Source organism: Xyrauchen texanus, chromosome 4 (assembly GCF_025860055.1).
Source record: "Xyrauchen texanus isolate HMW12.3.18 chromosome 4, RBS_HiC_50CHRs, whole genome shotgun sequence".
Classification (NCBI taxonomy): Eukaryota; Metazoa; Chordata; class Actinopteri; order Cypriniformes; family Catostomidae; genus Xyrauchen; species Xyrauchen texanus.
Genome location: NC_068279.1, coordinates 31,466,081 through 31,491,005, shown reverse-complemented (window position 1 = coordinate 31,491,005; position 24,925 = coordinate 31,466,081). Strand labels below are relative to the sequence as shown.

General features: G+C 36.3%; 2 protein-coding genes across 8 annotated transcripts in view; one reads left to right on the top strand and one right to left on the bottom strand.

Annotated features, from left to right (window-relative positions):
- The window catches only part of rtkna (rhotekin a), a 101,110-nt gene extending 95,598 nt beyond the window's left edge, over positions 1-5,512 (top strand). For 3 of the 5 annotated variants that reach the window (XM_052115073.1, XM_052115081.1, XM_052115090.1), the window contains exons 10-12: positions 78-243; positions 736-840; positions 4,397-5,512. In XM_052115073.1, the coding sequence (XP_051971033.1) occupies positions 78-243; positions 736-840; positions 4,397-5,034 (909 nt within the window). In that variant the 3' untranslated portion in view covers positions 5,035-5,512. Of the gene's footprint in view, positions 1-77; positions 244-735; positions 841-1,494; positions 1,602-4,396 lie in introns of those variants that run through there. The other 2 variants (XM_052115099.1, XM_052115108.1) reach the window with 2 other exon arrangements.
- A 2,304-nt stretch (positions 5,513-7,816) lies between these two features.
- si:dkey-40c11.2 (drebrin-like protein B) overlaps positions 7,817-24,925 on the bottom strand; it is a 43,313-nt gene continuing 26,204 nt past the window's right edge. For 2 of the 3 annotated variants that reach the window (XM_052115011.1, XM_052115032.1), the window contains exons 5-16: positions 17,951-18,088; positions 17,696-17,773; positions 16,937-17,088; positions 16,794-16,848; positions 16,589-16,663; positions 15,954-16,059; positions 13,387-13,872; positions 12,386-12,802; positions 12,211-12,291; positions 12,013-12,122; positions 9,875-9,926; positions 7,817-9,731 (exon numbers count right to left, since the gene is read on the bottom strand). In XM_052115011.1, the coding sequence (XP_051970971.1) occupies positions 9,595-9,731; positions 9,875-9,926; positions 12,013-12,122; positions 12,211-12,291; positions 12,386-12,802; positions 13,387-13,872; positions 15,954-16,059; positions 16,589-16,663; positions 16,794-16,848; positions 16,937-17,088; positions 17,696-17,773; positions 17,951-18,088 (1,887 nt within the window). In that variant the 3' untranslated portion in view covers positions 7,817-9,594. The remainder of the gene's footprint in view (positions 9,732-9,874; positions 9,927-12,012; positions 12,123-12,210; positions 12,292-12,385; positions 12,803-13,386; positions 13,873-15,953; positions 16,060-16,588; positions 16,664-16,793; positions 16,849-16,936; positions 17,089-17,695; positions 17,774-17,950; positions 18,089-24,925) is intronic. The other variant, XM_052115023.1, reaches the window with a different exon arrangement.

Genomic DNA, 24,925 nt, shown 5'->3' with positions numbered 1-24,925 from the left:
TGTCAATTTATCTGATGTTACTTTGTTATAATTTTACAAAAAGTATTGAAAAAGTGTTGTTTCTCTCTCTATCTCAGGAGACGAGAATACGAGCGGCAGAGAAGGACACTCACAGCAAGGCACAGAATATCTGCATCACTAACCAGTATGGAGGAGAGGAGGTGACACACACACTAACGGCAGACAGCAGAGAGGACACACAGGGCTGGATGGAAGCGTTCTGGCAACAGTTCTATGATATGAGTGAGTAAATGACTGTAACTTAATGGAATGAACCATTGTTAAACCCCCTTAACTGTGGTAAAATCCCTTTTACATGCAGCATCTAGTGGCTTATCACTTTTATAAAACAGTGGCAACGATAATTCAATAAACAGTTAATTTAGCTTGTATGCCGTTTATGGTTGTCAATCAATTTAGATGGATTTGAAATAGATAGATATTCCCACTGTTTTACCCCAGCTTAGAATGCACATGCTCATCAAACCATATTACATATATTGTTTAATTTGTTGCAGTGGCTTAGATTTTGTTGTTATTAGTTGTAAACACACAGAATATTTTTGTAGTAAGAAAAACTTTGATGTAGGCATCACTGACACTCAATCAAAAGAGACCATATCAAGACTATTTTAGTTGGGATGTTTTATACTGTTCTGAACAGCATTACATTATTTTATAGAGTTCTTGATGTGTGAGCATCCTTACCTTTGACTAAAGCACTTCTGACCTCAGGTCAGTGGAGGCAATGCTGTGACGACTTGATGAAGATTGAGCTGCCTTCACCACGGAAACCTGCCATAGTCACACCCAAGCAGGGCTCTCTGTACCATGAAATGGGTGAGTGCAACTAAAAGACAACTTTTATATACATTTATGAAGGCTGAAGGAAAGTTCTATATTTTCACAAGATACACACCAGCAGTAATATAGAGCGTATATATATGTATGTATGTATGTATGTATATATATATACTAGATAGATAAATTACACATATACACTATATACTCTATACACGAGATATATATAAGACACACTAGAGATCTTTATATAGAGACAGATTGTAAAAGAAAAGATGCAGAGTATATAATAATACTGATGAAGGAATGAAGTGCACATCTATTCTCACAGATCTGAGCCTCTTTTTATATGAGTGTATCTCTTTTAACTGCTACTGTAAATGACAAAGCTGTTGTTTCTGACAAATTAACACACTTTTCTCTCTATATTCCTGTCTTCCTTTTTCTTTATTATTTTCTCTGCGGTTTCCCTTATCTTTCCCTTTGTTCCACACTTCTGATATTTCATGAGCTCTTGCATTTAATTCTTTCATTACTCTTTGCATCAATGGTTTTCTTCAAAACATCCATCCCATACATTCCCCACCCACTGTATCATTATTTGGTCCTCATATCAACACTCATCTCCCGCTCCCTCCCTACAACTCCACATTTGTTCCCCCTTCTTGCATTTTGCTGCCCCCTCCCTATCAGTGGCCCCTCTCTCGGCCCCTGCATCCTGTGAGGGGCTCTTGCTGCAGGATAACGCTGTCTCTGCTGAGATCCGTGCTCTGCTCTCCTCCTATTACAGTGACAGGTGATGTAACTGTAATGAGCAACGTTATCTAACCTCCTCCTCTTCCCACATAAGGCTGCTATTGCTGAATCTCAGAGCTGGCCTTTTTTATCAGCTGAACCCCTGTGACCTAAATTAGATTTCAAATAATGAGCTAATCTTTTAATAAATACAATTAATAATACATTTAATTATGCACTGTGTTGTATATCAGAATCAGAATCAGCTTTATATGCACAGATAAACCATATAAAAGCTATATAAAACCAGAATAGATTTTATATTAATTTTACACATTTTTATTTATCTATTTAATTACTATTTATTTGGTATTGACATTTATATAATGATTTCACAATCCTCCTGCAGTTCAGTCATGACCCCCTAGGGCAGTTGTTCTCATTACGTGGATCGCACGAGAACCACTGGTCAATCTCGATAACTGGTCAAAATAGAAAGAGAAGTGGGACAAAAAAGCAGATTTGTAAGACTTGAAGTATAAATGTAACCTAATAGACCTGCCGCTGATAAGTTTGGCATTAATTTTAATCAAACAACAATAACAAATAAACCACTCACTGCTCTTGGCTGGATAAATTGAGTGGCTTTAAAAAGTATTAATGGAATAAAATCAATCAGTGAAGACCGGCTAGTAGTTTTGTTACATTTTATTTCATTCTGAATGTTTACTTGAGTACCTGAAAGGCTACTGTTGTTAAAATTAAAGCTGTTAAAAAAGCACTTTTCTTAATGAGATTTTTTTTTTTTGTTCTACTATTTGTTTATTTGTTTCTATTTATTGCTTACATTTTTTTATTCATTTGTTTCTTTATTCTTATTTTATTATAGACAGTTGACTTGTCTTGAATGATTACTTGAAAGCTTGAAACAATGCTTACATAAATAAAAAACAAGTATTATTATTTATTGTGGTATCAAAATAGGAATGGAGAATCATCAAATTTCACTACTGACTATGTATATACATTGTGTAGGGTAGATCTTGCTATAATAACATTATGAAAAGTAGTTCTCATTCCAAGTGTGAGCACCCCTGCCCTAGGTATTCTGAACCAGTTAGCTAGTATGAACTCAGTCTACTGACTGTTTTTGCAGACCTTTTGTATGAGGTCTGTCACACTCACTGATTAAGAATGAAAGAGATTAAACAACTAATTTAACAACTGCCTCAGACATCTCTCTCAGATTCCGTTCTGCATTGCAACGTCCATTTTGGCAGCAAATCAACATTAACCTTGCTGGATTAAAATTGTTGGAACATAAATGCACAAAAACTAGCATGTATTATTAAAGTGTTAGTATACATTGAATAATTACTTTAATACATTGAAGTAAAGTACAAATTCAGGAATAAAATGAAGAACAAAGATGCAAATTAAGTAAACAAGTTTTTAGGGTATCTTAGCAGCATCACATATTCAATTGACAGTCAGAAAGGTACAAAAGTAACCATTTACACATTAGCAATTAGTATACATTCACACTGAATAAATTCTGTCCAAGTTTGAACCAATTTTTGAGGGTGCTTTCACACTGACACTGTGCGCACCCGGGTTCGAATGACGTCAACGTTTGGTTCATTTAGAAGATGATAACGCTGTTTTCTGAACTCATACCACACTTCAGTCGGCTTAAAAAGGTGGTCTGGGGTACAGTTCATGTGAACTCCGGCACGGTTCACTGCTGATATAAATGCAGTCATATCAAAAGTGGAAGTGAACCGCATGGATGACATATAAAACACATATTTGCAGGCTCTCGTCGCAATTATTGTTGTATTATGCATTTCTTATGATATAATGCATTTTTCTTATCTGCTTTTCTCCAAATAAATCCCCTTTAGACAGAAGCTCACATTCTTCACATCTCTTGCAAGGCAACTGTGGGCTCGTGGCCGACATACTAACATTCATCACATCATTGCACAATCAATGCATACGTGGCAGACAAACAGAAGTGACAAACATTCTGTGCATGTAAAGTTTTGGTGGTAAATACAAAGAGATAAATATTTTAATAACACAGTGAAGCTGATGTCTTCTTTAGTTGTTACCTAGTTACAGTGGTAAACAGCTGTTGTTTATACCCCCATTAACGATGCAATTGGACTGCGGTTCGGACCCAAAGAATATGATGTGAACAGAGACCAGTAGGGGCAGGGGAAGGGAGTAGGAAACAAACTTGGGTTCAGCCAAATCCACCAAGTGTAAAAGCACCCTTATAAAAGGGATAGATCACTCAAAAATGATAATTCTGTCATCATTTACTCACCTTCATATTGTTCCAAGCCCATATGACTTAATTTAATCTGTGACACACATATTGACATGTGAGGCTGTATGTTAGTCTCAGTCACCATTCATGTATTTTTTTTTTCTTGCAATGAAAGTGAATGGTGACTGAGACTGTCATTTTGCCTAACATCTACTTTTGTTTCACAAAATAAAGCAAGTCATATGGGTTTGGAAAAACATGAAGGTGAGTATTTTTGGGTGAACTATCCTTTGGCAGGACATGCATTTTGACTAGGAAATGCATTTGACTGTTCACGTGCACCGTTGCATAATTGCGAAACATGAGTGCTCTTCAGAGTATGTGCTGAAATAAGCATGTGGGCATTCAAAAGCAACCGGCCACATGCACTGACTCCTGACTCTAAAATGAATTTGTAAATGAAGCTTGTGACTGAAAATTGGCTTGTGGACCACCAGCCTCAGAGGCAACAGCCGAAGTGAATTTATTCATCCTGTATAGAAATATAAGTTTGTCATCGTGGGACCTGTTTTTATTTCTTTGCAGTTATTGACACCTCTGACGACATCGGAAGGGTCACTGACATCCTGACACGTCGTATTGAGGAGTTTGAGCTGAGGGCCCAGCTCTCAGCACAGCCTCATTGGATGTCCTCGTTCGAAGAACAGCCCCCAAGAACTCCCATCAATCATCAGCACCATCGTATCGTGCACCTTCCCCCGCACTCGCCCAGCCCTCGCCTGCACAGCTGTCAGCCTCGCAGCCCACAATGCCACCGAACCCCTGGTATTCTCTCCTCCAACGCCAGCCTGACGTCAGAAAGCGAAAGCCCGGCCAGTGCCAGCCCATACTTTCGCCAGGCATGGTCCCACGACACCTCTTGCTCTTCCAGCCACATCCGCCCCAGAACCCTCTCCCTGGACGCAAAGCTCTCCACTCTGCGTGGTCGAGGCTACGGTGGCTTCCAGTGCACCTGCCAGCCTCCATCCAATGGTTCATTGTCTCCTCAACCCACTCAGACTGCTCTGTCCTGCTCCAGTTCAACTTCAAGCAACAGCTCAAGTGAGGGAAGCAACAGCCAAGAGTCAGAACTGGGCTTCTCCAGACCATCCAGTTCACGACGAAGCCTCAGGATTCTGAGAGCCAAGCTGGACCCCAGGAACTGGCTACAGAATCAGGTGTAGCTGTTATACTTTCTACAATCAGAACTTTTCTGATACATCACAGCCACCAAATCTTCCTGTGTCCCCCTGAAAAGAACTGGAATTTCTGAGGTCATGCATGCTCAATGGCAACCATTGCATCCTCTTTATATCTGAGAACAGTGAACATCATAGCCGTTTTCTTCAGTGCAGTCACCACAATGGGAAATAGATTGCTATTTACAAAATACACTACTACGTGCCCATTTTTGTGGGACTTGCTACAAACAGATTTTTTACATTGTAAAATTACTTTCATGACAGTTATGCACATTTTACCCCCTATCTCATTGCTTTAATGCAAAGGAATTGTCTTTAGAATATTCTCGTTTGTGCAATGTGGAAAGAAATGATATTATTATTATTTAAATTATATATACATCATAGTAGTACTACTTTGGGTTACACTTTATTTTGATGGTCCCAAGTATATATTTAACTGACTATAAGTGACTTGTGAACTGGCTTGATATAGCTAGTAAACAGTGTTTCAACAAACATTCAGTAAACTTTCAGTAGATTGTATATAGATCTCTATTAATGATCTATTTTATTGTTGAGAATATCAGTTCATTAAAAGGTCATTAATAAAGATATATATATATATATATACAGGCTACTGAAAGTCTACTGAATGTTTGTTGAAACACTGTTTACTAGCTATAGCAAGCCAGTTGATAAGTCACTTATTGTCAGTTAAATATCTACTTGGGACCATCAAAATAAAGAGTTATCCATATTTGGAATGCCTTTTCATTGATTTTAAAAAATAATTTTACAACAGCATTTTATTTACCTCAAAATGGGAAAAAGATGACTATTATGGTAATGAGAATCATCATTGAAAACAATGGGAATAGTTCAAGTAATTGTCCGGACACATTACGATAATGAAGATTGGCGGGTAAAATGTGCTATTGTGTCCTGAAATAAAATCACAATGCCAAATATCTTGATGGCCCTAAGTGAACAGTATGCTTCATTTTCTTTTTGATAAATATTATTTAATATTTTTTAGTAATGCTTTGGGATTAAATACGACCAGAACATTTTCTTGGCGGGTTGTGTGAGAACCCTTGTGTGGTGTTGCATTAAGATTTGTCTTCACTGAAATTACTGAAATGGCCAAACCCATTCATTAGAAGAGGGTCTCCACACACTTTTTGCCATGTAGTGCAAATTACTCCGAAAGAGAGTTCTGCCATGCTAGACTCTTCTAAAATTGGATGGATTAATAATCACTAACATTAAAGACTTGCAAATATTACAGGATTAATTAATTTAATTGAAACATTTTATTAATAGTTAAATAGTCCTACCAAGTGTGAAAGTTAGCTCATCACTGAAACTCCTTTTTAACTTATTGAGTGATACCTTTAGCATTTCAACTTGCAAGCAGAAAGTCTTCTAGCAGACCTTCATCAATTTAATTTATGTTGTTAGTTATATGAATAAGGACATTGCATATCAATGACTTTAACATCATACAGCATAATTCTTACAGAAAATGTCTGTTACAGTTCATCACAAAATACTCTTTGCATGGCTTCAATATACTATGCAAAGGTGCAGACATCTCAAGACTCTATATTCAGGTTTTATAATAACATGGGATATAATGTGACTCTGTTTACTACATTTAACTGTTATGACCTCAGGATTACTGTCCATAAGTTAGTTCACTCTGTAAATGTGAACCCTATATTGTGGATAGATCCCCATGAATCTTGTAAAGTTAAACATTAGAAAACTCATAAACCAGGATTCGACACAAGCAATGGTTAGAATATTTGGGTTACAGCCTGATGCTTTGTTTTAATGGTGCTTAGATTTGAGCCAGTAAAACACTGTGCAAAGGCACTACTATGCAAAGCTACAACAGCTCAAAGTGGATTTCATTATTTCATTAACATGCATTACTTTAAGCTTGCCTTATTTCCTCATTAAAACACATTATATGCTTCTAAAAGCTGAATTTCATTCCCCCTTGTCTCAGTGTAAAGTCTTCCATCTTTGGTCTGACAAATTGTCTTTGTTCACCAGGTTTTATTTGTTTTAAGAGGTCAATGTTTAAAATATTAGCATTATTAACAATAATAATAGTCTAGCTGGATACCTATGATTTCAGTATAATATCAGTTGTGGAGTTACAGTCTATCTTGCCATAACAAACAAATTATAATTTCTGATACAAGTTAACTTTAATGCAGAAAGAATATCTGCACAATATATTAGGTATTCAAACCTGTATTATATGTTAGATTTTAAATAAAAAATCTGAGATGGCAAATTTTTTTCCCTTTGTATAATGTATTATAAATGTGAGAACAGTGGAAGTGTAGAAAATATGGGCTAAACATCCCTTTGAAATTCAGAAGTAGTGGAGAAAAGTTTTTTTTGGTGCAATGATGACAACAACTACAAAATTGTTAAAAAAGTGATAAAAGGGCCACTGACTTGTATTTAAAAATCTGTGAATTAATTCAAACACTACTTGTTACTGTAAAGTTTTGTAATTTACCATTTTCATTTTTGCTTTTACTAAAGTTGTATTTTACCATATTCATTTTTGTTATAAATAAAATAATATCAAAATATTATTATCATCTCTTGATTAAAGTTCTAACTTTTCCTGGCATAACATTGAATGTTAACCTGTAGGCGAATGCCATTTCAGCAGTTCTTTGGAGAGAACTCATTGATCATGTACAATAACAATACATTGTAAAGAATTTCATAAAAATTAAACGCAACAGTTTTGTGAGTGTGTAGCTCTCTTTTAATTCTTGCAGTGCGAGTGTCAATTGACTTTAATAGAAAATTACAAATATAAAGGTACAATGTACACATAGCTAAATATTCAAGATGGTAAACTCATTATGACAAAAATTTGTATGACCCAGTAAAGTGTATGCCTTTAATCCCTTTAATTTTACCTCATGCATGAATATACATGTATTGAATAATGGTTTCTTGATATTTGATATTCCATGATACTCAAAATAATATGTAAGCAGTCTACTGACTATGCAGGACATTAAGAATATAAATCATTAATGCAGCATGTGAAAAGCAAAAAAGAAAATCATTTAGGTACAGTATTAGATAAGAGGTAAGAAATAAGAGATATAGAGCAAGCTAAATGAATTGCGTGATTGCTGTATTGCTTGATACTGCATTCATACACTGAACTTTGTCTACTGATATCCATGGAAGATATAAGGGTTAAAAGGATTCAGCAGACCCTCACTAGGAGGAAATATATCTATTTGCATGTCAGAGATAAATAAATTACATAGAAAACCAAAAATATGTGTATTTTATAGTATTTACACAATAGTGAACATTTGGAAAAATTTAATTTTGGAGAGAGAAGATTCAAGGCAACATTTTAAAAGAACAAAGATAATGCAACTGCAATAACAATTTACAGTATGTGATGTGCCTTTTTCTGGGGCACAATGTTGGGAGAGAAGGATTATGGGCCTTACCAAGTTTGGTTCATTCACACCACTATTTTGAACCCATATTTCTAAAGATAAAATGTGACTATTTGACTAAAAATTTTAACATACTGGTCTCTAACAATGACTTGTATTGTATTTAAAGGTTTACGCTTTACAATTATGGCCAAGATTTTCCCAACTGAGACCAATTTTGGGCACTGTAAAAAAATTTCTTGTACAGCAAAATTGGCTGTCTTTACTCTCTTAGCATGACATGTTAATTGCCTTGGCAATAAATCTGAGCCTCCAACAAAGTTCTTACAGTGTCAGAAATTTTGTGCCACTGTAGCACAATCTGACTTCTCTTTTGATGGCCAGATAAAACTCCCAGTCAGTGCTGTCAACCGAAACGGCTGTGTATCTTATAGTCTGACATAGTGTCGCTCAGTGTACCATGGCTTTTACCTAAGATCTCACTGGGAGATCATATCGTACTGTCTGACAAGCAACAATCGTAAAGGACCCTAAATATCGTACAGTGTGCAAACGGCTTAAGAAACCAATCGCATTGCTAAACACAGCTTTAGAGAAAACATGACATGTTAAGTCAATACAGTTTACAACAAGTCTCATAATTAGGGCTGTAAATCAATTAAAAATATGTCACTGGTACTATGAGAGTACTTGTTCTGAAACAAAGTTACTATCCTCAGGGCCATTTAATTTGTTACTGTTAGAGTTTTGTGCTCCCCAATAAACATTTTGACCTCCTTTTTGGTAATATTTAGCACCTCGGTAATAAAGGTGAAGTAATAAATGATGAAATGTGTAAATTATATTTGTGTACATTTCTAACACACTATGAGAGAATTATCCACTGTCTTGCAGTTGCTGGTCATTTAAGTCATAATAGTTGACTTCGGCTGCTTGTTTCGAATTGTTTTGTTGAATTGAAGGCCAAGTTCTGCTTATGAACATTTTACACCAAAACCTTTTTAATGTGACACAAGTCTCAGAGTACTTGGTACATCCTCATTGACTAGGTTTTGGGGTTCTAAGTCCCTGAGAATTGACAAAAAGGGGGGTAGAAACGTTTTTAGATGGTCTCTACATAATTGGCAGGGAAGAGACCCTGGCGTCCATCTTTGCTGGAACCCCTCCACCATGCTTTGTCGATTGTTTCTACATCACTGATGATGTCACCAGGTTCAAACGAGATTTCTGTTTCATCCTCTGTCAAAGGACAAATGACATAATGTTATGTTAACATTTTTGTCTGTATAAATAATGTACAGTATATCCACATAAAACAAATTATACAGTTGTATAATTATACAATTATATATTGCACTGCTGTTTAAACAAGCAACACTAACCTGCTTGGTAGTCGTACAAAGCTCTTACACGAAGAAGTCTATCTGGTGATGACTAAGGTAAAAGAGAGAACAAAATCTGATTAATTTAGTATTTTTATTACATTAAGATATTTCTAAGAAGGGTTTACAATTTTTGATCTTATTAATTAATTCAGATAATTCAAAGACATTATTCATGTGGCAGACAAGTAAAGCATTACCTAGACAATTCTAAGAGTGGCTTTAGATATATTATTAGGTTTCACAGTCAAACAAAGCATGCCAGGAGTGATGCTAAGGTATGAAGCAATTCCCACTGGTGCTTTTTGGATAAGAGATCTTCTATTCAAACACTAAAGTATTAGTCCAAGGTGGTCAAAGTAACATATAGATTTAAAAAGAATTAACTGAATCATGGCTTTTAGGTTAAAAAAAACCCGCATGGCAGCTTAGACAGCCTTAATCAGGGCTAATTTGGTCTAATTCCATATCATTGAACATAATCCTATCACAGGCCTACAGTCCACAGCAATCCATTTAATATTTGAGTTTATCGATTTGTACACTTGGGCTTTTCTCACAGGAGCAAGATACTTCTGTACACATTGTCAGACAGATACTTTCGGAGTGCCTCACAGTGGTTGCTTGAGTTTCACTAGTTTCGTAGTGTCTCTAGCCATAAACACGGTGTTTTCTGACGCGGTGTTGTTGAAACTTTACCAAAACTATCTCAAGACCCCTGCATTTTGTTCCATCCAGCTGTCTTTAAACGCCTGTACAACTTGAGCTGCGCTGACTGCCCCCTGCTTACTGCGACTCTTAAAAACATGGAGGTGGTATTTCAAGCTTAAATCGCTTCAGGGCTGTAACCACAGTTATTTCCAAGGAAGCAAACTATTCACCATTTCACAAAATTTGCCGCTTTGCATTGAAAATATGTCCTGTACTGTTTGTGATTCGTATGCCATTCATAATTCTGAATGTGAATACATATCAGGCAAGACAAAGAGCGAATGTGTGTATATTATGAATGAATTGAATGAATGTGGTAATCTGGAAAGCTTTTGATGTAGCTTTTTTAGAAAATTCACTTGACCTTGTCTAAGAAAATGATCTATAAAACACAAAGTAGAGCGTTATCACCCACAGATTAGAACTAGAACATGGTAAGACTTGTGACGTTTGTATTCATTTAGTTTTTAGATTGTGGTAAGGAAAATTTATTATATTTTTTATGCAAATATTATTAGGTAATAATGTACAATCAATTACAGATTTTCTAAATCATTTCTTTGTCTTTAATTCTGAATTTTGTACAGCATCTCCTAAGAGTCTTCTTTTATAAGAGACCAGTTAAAGGAGTATTTCACCTAAAAATGGAAAATGTACTTTTACTCACTCATTTACTCACCCTAATGTTATTCAAAACCTATATGTGTTACTTTTTCTTGGAACATAAAAATAGATATATTCCATAGAATAACAGTTTCTAATGAGCAGGAGCTGTCAAGTTTCATAAAGGACAAATACTATAAAGCACTATTAAAGGTTCAGTATAAAGACATCATAACTGTAGTCCACGTGACGTGTGCACTATATTCCAAGCTGCTGGGGCCATACAACAACTATGTGTTATATGGACTACTTTTATGGTATTTTAATAATGATTTTTCTTATTATTTTCTTTAGACCTTGACAGGAATGGTCAGTATGAATTGTTTTTGTATGGAAAAGAGCTGCGTTAGGATTCTTGAAGAAAAGATTGTGTTAAGATTCTACTGATGGAAAAAAACACAATGAGAAACAACTTGAGGGCAGTAAATAATTTTACAGATCAAGTCAGATCTATCTGCAGACACATTAATGATGAAAAGAAGTTCAAATTATATTTACCTTTTCTTTGAGTCAGCACAAAAAAAACAAACAAAAAAGATCACTAAAAACGAAATTGCTAGCAATGCATACAGTGTTTGTATTGGACTTAAAATACTTAAACTTTAAGAGATAAAATTATCAAATTTTAGGCGGTCAGTGGGAAACATTAATTTTGTCTGTTTCTTTTTTATGCGTTATTTTTTATAGAATTAATTCCAATGAATTAACGTGTTAAATTGACAGTTTTAATGCAAATTTCGAGGAATGTTTATTTTTGTTTGTACCTCGCCATTTTCATTCACCAACTCAGTCTGGATTTCATCTTCATCTTCACGATTAACGGTGTAACAGTACCTCTCAGGTGTGCTTTGCTCAGATACATCAACATCCTCTCCTTAAAAGCAAAAAGCAAGTCAAAGCTCATCACATAGGAGTCGACAAAACTTTATAACTATCACTGGTAACTTTATCTGTAACATTACCTGTACCGTTTACTGGTCTGCCACGTTCCGATTCATCTTCTTCGGTCATCAGATTATGCTCTGATGTGTTCCCACAGAACTCTGGATACATATCAAGAGAAACATGTCAATCCTACCCAAACTAGAATAGAAATATTCTGTATCTCTTTATATTGTGTCTTAGTGTTCCTGTCACCTTGGTACTCTAGTAGATCTTCATCCTCCTCATCATCTTCTGAGAGCTCTTCTAAGGTTGGAACCGCAGTTCTGGCTGGCTCAAATCCTGACTGGAATTCCTCGAATTGAACCGCATGCTGCTCCTTAAATTCCGGTTCCTCCACAGAGTCTAACTCTGGTTCCAGCTCTTGCTCCTTGGACCACTCCAGGGCGCTAATGACACTGTTCTCACCCACTGGCTCCAATTGTTTTTCTGCTGTTTTCATTGCGTCTTCATAATCTGTGCTGATCTTGGTAACTGAAGATGTAGCTGAGATGGCTGAAGGTTCCTCTGGTTCCTCCACCTCTTCTTCATCTTCTTCAACCAGAACAGTCTTGGCAATGAAGTGAACTTCTGACTGTAGTTCACACAGCATTCGAGAGCCATTTACAAGCTCTGACAGAGATGTTGAGAATAACAGTCAATCCAAACAATATAATTGCTGCTTTCAAACTGACACAGGAAAATGTACTCAATCAATGTCATGAGTTTCTGGCAAGAAAATTTGTTTGTTTGACCAATTGCAGATGGAGGCATTATTTGGAAATACGTTTAAAGAACTGATTTCTTTTGTTTTGTTTTTTTTTTTGCTATTCCTTTTGGCATCACTAGTGTCATAAAAATTATGCACTTCAGCTTTAAAGTAAAGTTTTGGGTAAACTAAATTGACAGAATTTGGTGACTCACTTTGTGTGTGCCTTACATTAACACTTTTTTAATAAACGAGGGGAGAGATTGTTGCCAAAACATTATACCACAAATGCTGTCAATTGAGCTTAACTTGTATTAAACCCGGAACATTCTTTTAATGCCTTTAAATGTGGAAGGGAGAGTGAAAACTTAATAGTTAATTCAATAATTTATTTATTTGTTTGTTTGTTTGTATATCTTTTATTTTATTTTTCCAAGCATGGTTGAAGCCTCCTGCTTTAGACCATTTGTTGTTGTTACATAAAGAGGTGTTAATTAATTGAACTCACCATTATCGTCCAGTGTGTCATCAGAGAGTGGAAATGGAGGCAGTTCTGGTGCAGTAGCAAGTTGCTCTCTGCTAATGTCATAGCTGAATGTCTCAGACATATCTTGATTGCCCAGCAGCTGTGGAGATGCAGGTGAAGCTGAATCTGTGGCTTGAGGAGGTGGCCGGCTAGGTGGTGATGACAGGGGTGGAGGGGGTCTAAAGACAGGCAGACTGGGTAAAGGCGACACTGGTGGGACAAAGCGCTGGATGGGTGATGTGGGAGGAGATGCCGCAGATGTTTGAGGGTGCTGTGGTGAGGGGATTGTATGGAAGGATGGACTGAGTGGGGATGCAGGACATTTGAAGGGTGTGGATGGGGTGCGAGAGAAGGGAGATTTTATAGAGGGGCTCAGAGGGGAAGTAGGACCAGAAATGTTGCTGGCCCTCTCAAAGATGAAGGCTGTGTCTGTCAAACTGCGCTGATAGCGACGAAAAGGTGCTTTGACTGAGGATGAAAACAAAAAAGAAAGTCAAAAGGTCACTTTGAACTTCTATATATCGGCCACAGTGATTATTCAGGCAATTTTGGGGGATTTTGAGAATACTGCCAAGAACCGAGTGCACATTGCTGATTAACAAAAGTGATCAATAAAATCCAGCAATTGTGTGTACATCTCTGTGGCAGGGCGGAGGGCAGGGCCGGGTCGTGATCCTACACACCCGGTCCCGTATTAGGCCAATCAAGCCTCCGAGAGGGATAAAGGTCGACTGCAGATGATCCTGAGGGAGATGAAAAAAAAAAAACTCTTACTCGCCAGTTCTCTGATATGCCGCAGCTTGTTCCTCGGCCACTCCTCCACCCTCTATCGGACAACAGCTGCACCTCTCTGGGCGGATCAGAGGCAGACCTCCAGCCCCTGGCAGACAGAACACCCCGCCTCGTTCTCGGGGAACAGAAGGGGTCTCCCCCGCCCCTGGCAGCGGTTCTCCCGCTCCAGGCGGTCGGCAGCAAGCCCCTCCCCGCTCGCGGTCGGCGGTTTCAAACCCTGCCGTGTTTCAGCGGCCGGTAGGCGACTCCTGCGCCCCTGGCAGCGGCCCTGACCACTCCAGGCGGTCGGTTAGGATCCCCTTCTCCCCTCGCGGTCTGCAGCCGTCGCCTCCACCTTCCATTGGGGTGGACGGTAGTGGCGAGAACTCTACTACGGCGTATCCCTCCTCCTTCCCGGGTTTCAGCACCAGTGTAAAGGGATCAATGGAAAGGAGGAGGCGAGAACAGGCTTTACGATATAAATAATATTTTAATGAGAAACTTAAAACAAACACACACATGACGGACATGTCCGTAAACTATCTCTCTCTACCACATGATCCTCTGCAGTTGACCTTTATCCCTCTCGGAGGCTTGATTAACCTAATACGGGACAGGGTGTGTGGATCACACCCCGCCCTCCGCCCTGCCACAATCTCGTAATCATTAAACTGAATAATTCAGCAATTATATAAATAATTCAGCAAAATATAATTCAGCAATTATAAAAAATAACTTTGAAAATATAAATTAATATTATTTTCAAGCTTTAAGTTGTGTATGTGTAAATCTGTGTATATATATATATATATATATATATATATATATATATATATATATATATATATATATATATATATATACATACATACTGGCAGACAAAAGTTTGGAATAATGTACAGATTTTGCTCTTATGGAAAGATTTGGTATGTTTATTCACCAAAGTGGCATTCAACTGATCACAATGTATAGTCAGGACATAAACTGTGTGAATAATTACTATTACAATTTGAAAATATTTTTTTAAGAACTTCTTAAACTACTTCAAAGATTTCTCATTAAAAAAATCCTCCCGCTTTGTAGATCCTTGACATTCTAGCTGTCAGTGTGTCCAGATACTCAGGTGACCTTTCACCCCACACTTCCTGTAGCACTTGCCATAGATGTGTAGTGTACACCTTTGTATGAAATCAAGCATTGTGTAGCCTTCATTCCTCAAAACAATGATTGACTGACAAGTTTCTTTTTTGCCATTTTTGACCTAATATTGACCTTAAGACTTGCTAGTCTATTACATACTGTGGCAACTCAAAAACAAACACAAAGACAACATTAGGCTTAATTTAATGAACAAAATAGCTTACAACTGTGTTTGATTTAATGGTAAGAGATTTTCTAGTACCTAATTAGCAATTTTGCATGATTACTCAAGGATAAGGTGTTGGAGTGTTACATCAGTACTGTCCTTTGTGATCAGTCGAATGCCACTTTGGTGAATTAAAGAACCAATTTCCTTCCAAAACAGCAAAATCTGTACATTATTACAAGCTTTTGGCCACCAGTGTATATATGCAGTATATATATATATATATATATATATATATATATATATATATATATATATATATATATATATATATATATATATATATATGTGTGTAAGCATAATATTGGCCATTAGCCACCCTGCTCTCTAGCATTTAATGGCATCAGCCATTCAAAATCTATTTAATTTAACCTAATTACATGTGTTGTGTGTCTCCGAAGGCCATTTTTACCTGATTGTGGAGATTCAGGTCTGGAAGAGTTTTGTGAGGAGGCAGATAGCTGCCTGAAAAACGCTCTGGCATTGATGGTACGCTGAGAAACAAGTGCTGCTGCCTCCTAATGGACAAAAGAAGATTGCAATTGTTCAAACACAATCATGCTAGATCAATGAAGAATAAATGCATTTGTAAATGATAAAGGAATAGAAGTGAAGTAAATTATAACAGGAGTTAAAGGCAAAGCCAGCCCAGAAGAGCCAACGGAACATGCATGAAACTAGCAATTTCATTGATCACAAAAATTAAGTTTTGAAAGGTGGAGAGCAGAGAAAGTATGAATACTAGTGTTGATAATAAATGTAGAAACTAGACTTGTGATTTTCATAAACATCCTATGAAGATTTAGTCCATCTCTACTATTTTTATGCCAACTATATGCTACTGTACTCATAAAAGATGACAAAATTAACTTTTAGCTGATACACACATTAAAAATGTTGTCTTTCTCCTGCAGTAAGAAAGTCTATTAGCTGTTAAAGAAGGGATATCCCCTCAATGTATCCCACCCAAACTTCCAGAAAACTGCTCTTGGCAAGACATTTCATGGAGTCAATTAATCTGGTTAATTTAAAAGGGGATAAACGTACTGCTGCTTTCTCAATGGATTCACTGCGTCTAAGTCGCGCCTTCATGTCTTCCTCGTGCTCTCTCTGCTCTTGCTCCTGAAAATTACACAAATAACCCTAATATCAAACCAGGACATGAAGTCATATAATCATTTCACTATGCTAGTAAATCTAAATGATATAAAGGTAACAACAAAATTCAGTTACAGAAAATTCAAACACTCACCCATCTTGCTTTTTCCGCTTTTTTAGTCTCTGCATCAAGCTGAGCCTGAATTTTCCTGTGAATAAACGACAGGAAAGTAAAGTTGGAAGAATTTATCCCCCCACAGAGAGAAGAGCCTCTGTTATCTGGTCTACACTACAAACCTTTGCTCTTCAATCATTTGTAGCTTTTCATTCATCTTCCGGTCTCTTTCTTCAGACTCTTTTTTTTCCTGGAGAACTCTTTCTCTCTCCCAGCGCTGTCTGTCTTCTACAGCCCTCCGACGTTCCTCCAATTTTCTCTGCTCTTCCTCACGCTAACACACATATTATATTACTTTACTGGACATCTGCTAGTACTAGTAATAGTTGCAGTTTGAAAAAGAGTTTTGTTGAAATTAACAGACATATAATATCATCAGACAGCTCTCAAGAACAATTGTTTCTGATTGGTGAATTGCAGCATTCTGAGGTCAGACATTTTGGTATAATGACTGCTAAAGTGTATAATTTATAGTCACCATTGGAACCAATTTCCTACATACTGTAACTGTGCTAGTTTCATCTCTCTTCTATCGATCTATTGTCTATTACATCTAACATAATAAAATTATTTAAATTAACTGAAACCAATATTTAATATCCATTTATTAATTAATTCTATAAGAAGCCATGTAATAAAAAGGATAATGTACAGTCAGCAAAATATTATTACAAAATACACTGTAATATCAGTCCTGATCATTCTGTTGAGGGTTTATTTTTTACTATGATGACAAGCTGGCTGACTGTTAATGATGGCTTTTTTTTTTTATTTCTTTTTTTTATTCACCCATCATGTCTTGAAAATAGCTTTAAAAAAAAAATGTGGGGAATACACATGAAAGTTTATGCTGTCCAGATCCAAACATAGCTGAGCTGTACCTCTGCACGTGCCCAGAAGGAGTCTCTGTTAATCCGTCTCATCTCCATGGCAGCATTTGTCTTCCTGTAGTTTGTACCCTGTGAGTGTGTCACAGAAAACAAAACCACAAAAGATTCAAAATGACCCAAAACATCCAATAGAGAAAATTAGACCACTTCCTCTGTGCACATCACTAAATTATACCCTGAAAAAGACCACTGATTTGACATTTTAATGAATGAAGCCAATTCTGTGGTATTTCTGTGGTAACTTACCACAGTCTCCTCCTGCTCCTTTGCCTTTGAGGGTCTCCTCAGTCTCTCCAGTGGTGGTTGAATCTTTGCAAGAGCAGCCGTAATCTTCTCCTCTGTCACCTCATCTTGTTGTGAGGCTGTAATAAATATTTGGGCCTCCTGTAAGGACAAACAATTAAAGATAAAAATACTGACCACATTTTTGAAACTCCATACGAATGCAGATAGGTTTGCTGTGCTTCTTAATAAACCTGCTGTTTTGTTAATGAAGGACTGAGATTTTACTCGTATAGTAGGCTATTGTCATATTGTACTGTCTTTTATATTATACAGTTTTTGTGTATTCATTTTTATTTGCTTTTGACATTTTAATACTTTATTTGATAACACCATGAGATACAAGCACATCAGGTATCAAATATAGGATGATTCACAAGTCTTGACATACTGTATAAACTTCAAGACGTTACTCATCCCTGCATTAATGACTACAGTTAAGACAGGTGTCTAGCAGTTATACTGCTAAATAACTGTTATATATGATTATTATAGACTCATGCTTAAAACTTTGCATTGGCTGTAGAAATGTCTCAATGTCAATTTTGAGTAACAATGCTTAGAAATAAAAAAGTAAGAGAGCTACATTTCAATGTAGGATTTGTAGCTGCATACAATGAGAGAACGGGATATGGATATACTTTTTTTTTTCATTGTAGCCTACACTAGAGGTCGGATATAAGAGTACAGTATAGCTCCAACAACACCACAGTCTGCATACTACAATTTCCCTTATAAGGCGTTTTCATGTCACCAGAATCCATCAAGAGCTCTGGGATCACTCAGATGAAAAGATCCACTGAGGATTTACAGTGCATTACATAGTACAGAATCCCAGGGTTAATCACTGCTCAAATATATGTATTGTAAGACAGAGCGATCTGGTTTGTGGGAAAGAAGGGAGTAGCAGAGGAATGAGACAGCAAAAGTGGGTGTGACAGAGGGCCGCATGAGTGTTGGATTGGGCTCAAACCCAACAAAACCCACAGCTTTAGAATGGACTACTATAGTATGCCGTCTTTACCAAGCAGCCTAATACATAAAATACAGGCCTCTTTCCACGTTCCTCTGAAATGCACGAGAACTTCAACGTGTCAGGACCAATTTGATTACATCTCATTGTTTTTTCTGTAACTAAAATGACTTTATCTACAGCATATTAGGCAAAAATCTAGACTAGTTTATTCTCTCCCTTCTTTTATCCCTCTTTGTGCTTGGGAGGAGTTAAATGACTTAACACTCTGTTATTACTTGCTTTAGATGAAGCCCTTGACATGCAGTTAGCCCCTGGGCTTTGGTGGTGATGACAGTATATTAACAGCGCTCAGGTCAAATTCTCTCTCACACAGTTATACACAACTACTTACTCCATACCTACATACTGTAGCTTACAGTTCAAGTTTAAATCAACCATATATAATTTATCAATATTTTATTTTTAACAAAGATGGTCTACAGATCTTATGTTATTGTGTATGTAATAGTGAGTTATAGTGTAGTGCAGTGGTTTGCAACTGGTGAGACGCATCCAAACAATGGATCACAGTCTTCAGAACGCAGGTGATAAAACAAACACTTTTCATAGCTTTTGTTGTTGGCATAAAAGGCTGTGCATCCAATGTTAATTAAGCACAAACTCATCTTTCACCATTTGCCATTCACTATTCATCACTTGGTTATATGGATAAAACAAATATAATATTGCACCCCATTTTGTTCCATGTGTTAAGCTGGTAAATCACACAGTCACCTATTCATTTACAAAAACAGTCAGTTGTCCTATTCAGCCTGTGTAAAATGTGATCATTTTGGAGTTCATTGTAATTTTAATACATTTCGATGTTTGATTACTTTTGTAAGATAAAAACCTTTGGCACTTTGTTGTGCTGCCACTAAATGTCCAATCTAAAAACTGGGACCTAAATAAAAAATTGGTTAAGAACCACTGCTGTAGTGTTTTATTCGTTTGATACACCTGAATGTCCTCATGAACCACATGTTCATGAGTGCATTTTGTGATATGAATGATCATCTTTGATGACTAATGTAAATTAAACATCAACCAACTTAATTGCTTGATTTAACATTTTCACAAGTCAAACAGTACTTTTAGAATTTTCTGGAAACACCAAAGAGCTGTCAATCTGACATTCATGTCAGCCCCTACTAGCACAGACTCGTCATGAAGAGACAATAACAAGAGGGAGTGATTAAGAGAGAAAGCGGTGAGGTGTGACTGAGAGGGATTTACACTCCATTGTGGCTCATACTCAGTTGCTCATCTTGTTACTGATCCTCTGAAGGCAGAAAAGCAAACACATACACTATGATAAATGAGGAATGTTTTAGTACATTTGGTTCAGCTGTCCATGTAGACACCATATACAATTTGACAAAAAAAAAAATTAGGCTGTGATTGATAGAGGCACAGTTTGTTCAATTTGTTGTACTGCTCTGTACCTTAGTGTTGATCGTTCAGATGGCGAAACATTGAAAATATGTCTTTCTATCTTTCTAAAAAAAATTCCAGAGAGAAAAAAAATGGCAGCTAACATTAGTTGAGAATATTACAAGTGATCTCGGACCTTAAGACAGTACAACCGATATAGTTGTTCAGTTTGCGGTCCTAAATCCTGGAATAGAATTATCAATTTGGCTGTCTGCTCAATTGAACATAAACAGTTTTCGTGGTTGACGATGACATGTAATTAATGGGACAAATACATTAGTCCTTGTTGCAGCTTTTTAACACATTACATACAGTATTTTAAGCACAGAGATCAACATTCAAAAATGATATGTAAGATACGACTGTGTAATTTATATTGTAGAAAACAATGGAAACTTGAAGTGTTCTCTTGAAGTGATGTTACCATTGAATTTATTCAGAAGTCGGAAACTGAAATTTTTAAAGCACATTACAAATTATTAAGGGAACCCGTGGTGAAGAAGCCTTCTGGGTTAGCCAACAAATTGACAGTCTTTCCATCTATCACTCACAGCCTTGTTTTCATTTGCATGAAATTAAAAGGATAGTTCACCCAATATACCTTTAAATTCTCTCATCATTTACTCATTTCATCCCATGTGTATGAATTTCTTTCTTCACTAGGGCACATTTGAAGAAAAATATCTTATCTCAGTAGGTCCTTAAAATGCAAGTGGATGGAGCTTTCTCTTTTGAAGCAGTCAGCATAAACGTCATCAATATGACTTCAGCAGATGAATTAATGTCTTCTAAAACAACACCATTGTTTTTGGAGTAAAAAAAAAAAAAACATAAATATTTAAGTACTATTTAACTCTAAATCATCTCTTCCAGTCAGCAGCGGTATGTGCATGTGACGTAATCGCGTTGGCACATTCAAGTGTGAACTAAGGCACGTGCGTCTCAGCCGGAAAAGCAGTGTTTACTGCGTAGGAGGAACACTGTACAGTAGCTTAATTGGTTTTGGTTTAGATCTGTAATTGTATCTGTTACTTTACTCACAATGGTGCATTAGTATGCTTATCCTAGATGTCTCAACCAAGATGAGAATGTGATATTATGCCCATAACATGGCAACGCTAATAAATCACACAAGAAACTCCACCCTCTCATGAAGCTTACCGGAATTGATGGTTTATAGGTAAATATATAGGGGGATATATAGGGGGTCTTTTTTCCAACCAAAAGCGATCATATCACTTTGGAAGGCATTAATTTAACTGATGGAGTCGAATCATTGACATTTATGCTGACTGTCTGTGATTTTTAGAGCGTCAAAAATCGGATCACCATCCACTTGCATTTTAAGGACCTACTAAGCTGAGACATTTTTCAAATTTCTTCAAATGTGTTCTGTTGAAATTTTTTTAATTAAGTCACACACACCTGGGATGGCATGCTGGTGATATGGTTTCTACCCTGACTATGGTCCATCTGAATATCTTTGCTAGAGCATGAGAACTGGACACAGTTGGAATGCAGTGGGAATAACAAAATTGGGTTCTGTTTCATAAGTAATCATTGATTAATGCCAGGCATTGAAATTGTTTTAATAAAGTCAATGCCAATCAAACTTTTAAACCATTCATTGAATGTATTTTTTGTCAACAAAACAAATTGAAAGAAGCAAGATGATGCATATCTGTGAAGTGATATTGATTTAAGTCCTGCTTGAGATTGTGCAGGTCACAATACGAATATAGAAAGGGTTATAATTAACTTTGAGGAATGTTGAGCCAGAACACTGTAAATGCATCTGGCAGCTTGTCTCCACCTGTCATATTTTATGGCTGTATTGGAGTCAGTATAAAGGTCCAGTCCCATACAGTACTTGCTCAAGTAGAGAACTGACACTCTGGTTTGGCGGCCCAGCCTCTCCCACGCTATAAAACTTCATTCCCGACCTAAAGTAATCTAACAAAGTTCATGTGCTTAAACAACCATAAATCAGCATAGAAATTGATGCAATAAGATTTAAATACATATGGAAAAAAATAGAAACATTTCTAACATCAGGGTTCCCATGCTTTTTTGACCAGTGAATATTCTTTTGTAAATAATTAAAATACAGAAAAATTCACTAAATAATCATGTAGACTGATTTTGAATCAGTTTGACAGATTTGTTGAAAAGAACAATAAGAAAAAGTATAATATCTTTATGGCTTGCACGCAACTTTTACTCTACACAAGAGCAATATCAAGCCAATTAAATAATATAAAGCACATAACTAGAAATTATATTTACTATAGAAATTTCCATGATTTTTCTATGACTTTTATATAATTTATCCATGAATATTCATGAATTTTACAGGTCTGTCGAACACGGATGTAAAATTATATGCTATTTCCAAGATTTCCAGGATCGCGGGAACTCTGTAACTTACACATGCTGACATTTATTACATAACAACTCATACATTATGGATGAATGACACAATGCAAGGCCATAAAGGTTGTTGATCTGAAAAGAGAGAGAATAACCCTGAGAATTAAATAAACAACATTCTTGGCATGCCTGTGGAGCTGACCAGGCAATGTCTTTATAAGGCATTAAAACATTAAGTATATGTTTGACGATCTCATTCAACTATCCAACAATTTAGAAAATACAACCACATACAGCTTGACGAGACACACACATACATCACAAGATACATAACTACATTAAACTTCCAAAAGGCTAAGATTGTTTCTCTAACAGCTGAAAATATAAATCATCCTTTCCTGCATATTTTCCTCTCCTTAGAAATGTCTTACTTTAATTCCTGCACTTATGTGAATGTATTTGTGGTGCCTTTCAGTGGCACTGCTCGGTTGTTGAAGGGAACAATAGGACCTGGCACAGAGGAAGAGTCTAAAACAAGACCTGGAACCAAGCAGCTAGCCTTCACTTAACACATACAAGAAAAGGAAGGAAACCATTTGCAAGAGGGAAATCTCAGAATAAAACAGGAGAGAGCATTTGTACACATGTTAAGAGGGATTGTAGTTTCAGAATTGTGCGTGAGTGCCTTTTTTACATACTCCACCTATTCATTCAAATAGAGGCAAAATGTGAGTTTTTCTTTGTATAAATTCCATTTGTTAAAAAAAGCAGCAATGTATGTTAAGAAAGATAGTCTAAAGCAGTAGAAAGTGTCCCAGTCAATTGTGTTGAGATTATCTATTATATCAGATGAGAGGATCTGGCTAGACATGTCTATGACAATGAAAATCTTCATCTTTATGCCTATTTGCCTGTTTCTTACACTACAACAACACCTAAATGATGAGAAACACACCTACATAAATTAAAGAAATATTCTAGGTTAAATGCAACTCTATCAAGTCTAGCATGCAGTTAATTATCACAGAAAATAATTTCTAATAATTGTGACTACCTCAGTTTGTAAATCAATTATTTTTTTTTTTTTTACAGTAATGCATTTATAATGGCAGTCTATAGGGCAACCATGCATCGAACAAAGACTTAACTATTATTTTACACCTCCATATGGCCTTCTCTCTCTCTCTCTCTCTCTCTCTCTCTCTCTCACACACACACACCCTCTCTCTCTCGCACTCTCATTTGAAGCAGTTTTGTTATGGACCTGTTTAACTGCATCATCTGTATCTCAAATAAACACATAAATGTGCTGTGTATATGTACACACCATAAGTGTTTTTGTGACCATCAGATTTATTCTCTGTATACTTTACCTTGGATAGAGCTTTGAGCAATATTCCTTAACAGAGAGAAGAGTGAGCAAAAAACAACAAGAGCACATTCCAGAATGATGCAAACACAGGATGTATACCAGAATGAGACAAATGTGTGTATGTGAAAGTGAATTACATTATTTTACACACTCCATTTTTAAATGTTTCCAAATGGGGCTGTAAATAGCAGTAAATACTGAAAGACTGATGAAAGTAAAGGGGTTGATTTAAGATCCACATTTCTCTATTGTTTAGTTAATGACTTTAAGAAAATTACCAACAATCCTTCTTATTAATGATTTTACATCTGTATATCATGTTGTTATATTATCTATGTAATTTGTATTATTTCATGAGCAATATGTATATTTAATTTATGAGAAGTGACTGGGGATCTTTTTACTGATTAAGGTCTGTTTACTTATTTAGCCCTGCATCAAGAGAATAGATATGCACTAGTGTTGTACAGGTTTACTCATTTATTTTAGAGAGATTTTCATTTATGTTAATATTATTGTGTTTATTTTATAGTATTTTATAGAATTATGTCTTTTGTAGTATGTTCATACAGCCAGTATGAGACAAATATGTGTGTCCTGTGGGCCTTGTAGGTAAAATAATAGTGACTGTAAGAATACAGAACATTATAAGAACCTCATGACACCTTTATATTGTTAAACATGTTTAACTCTTTCTAGCTCCATTAATCACTGTTTATCACTCTATATTATACAGTATGTTGATTTA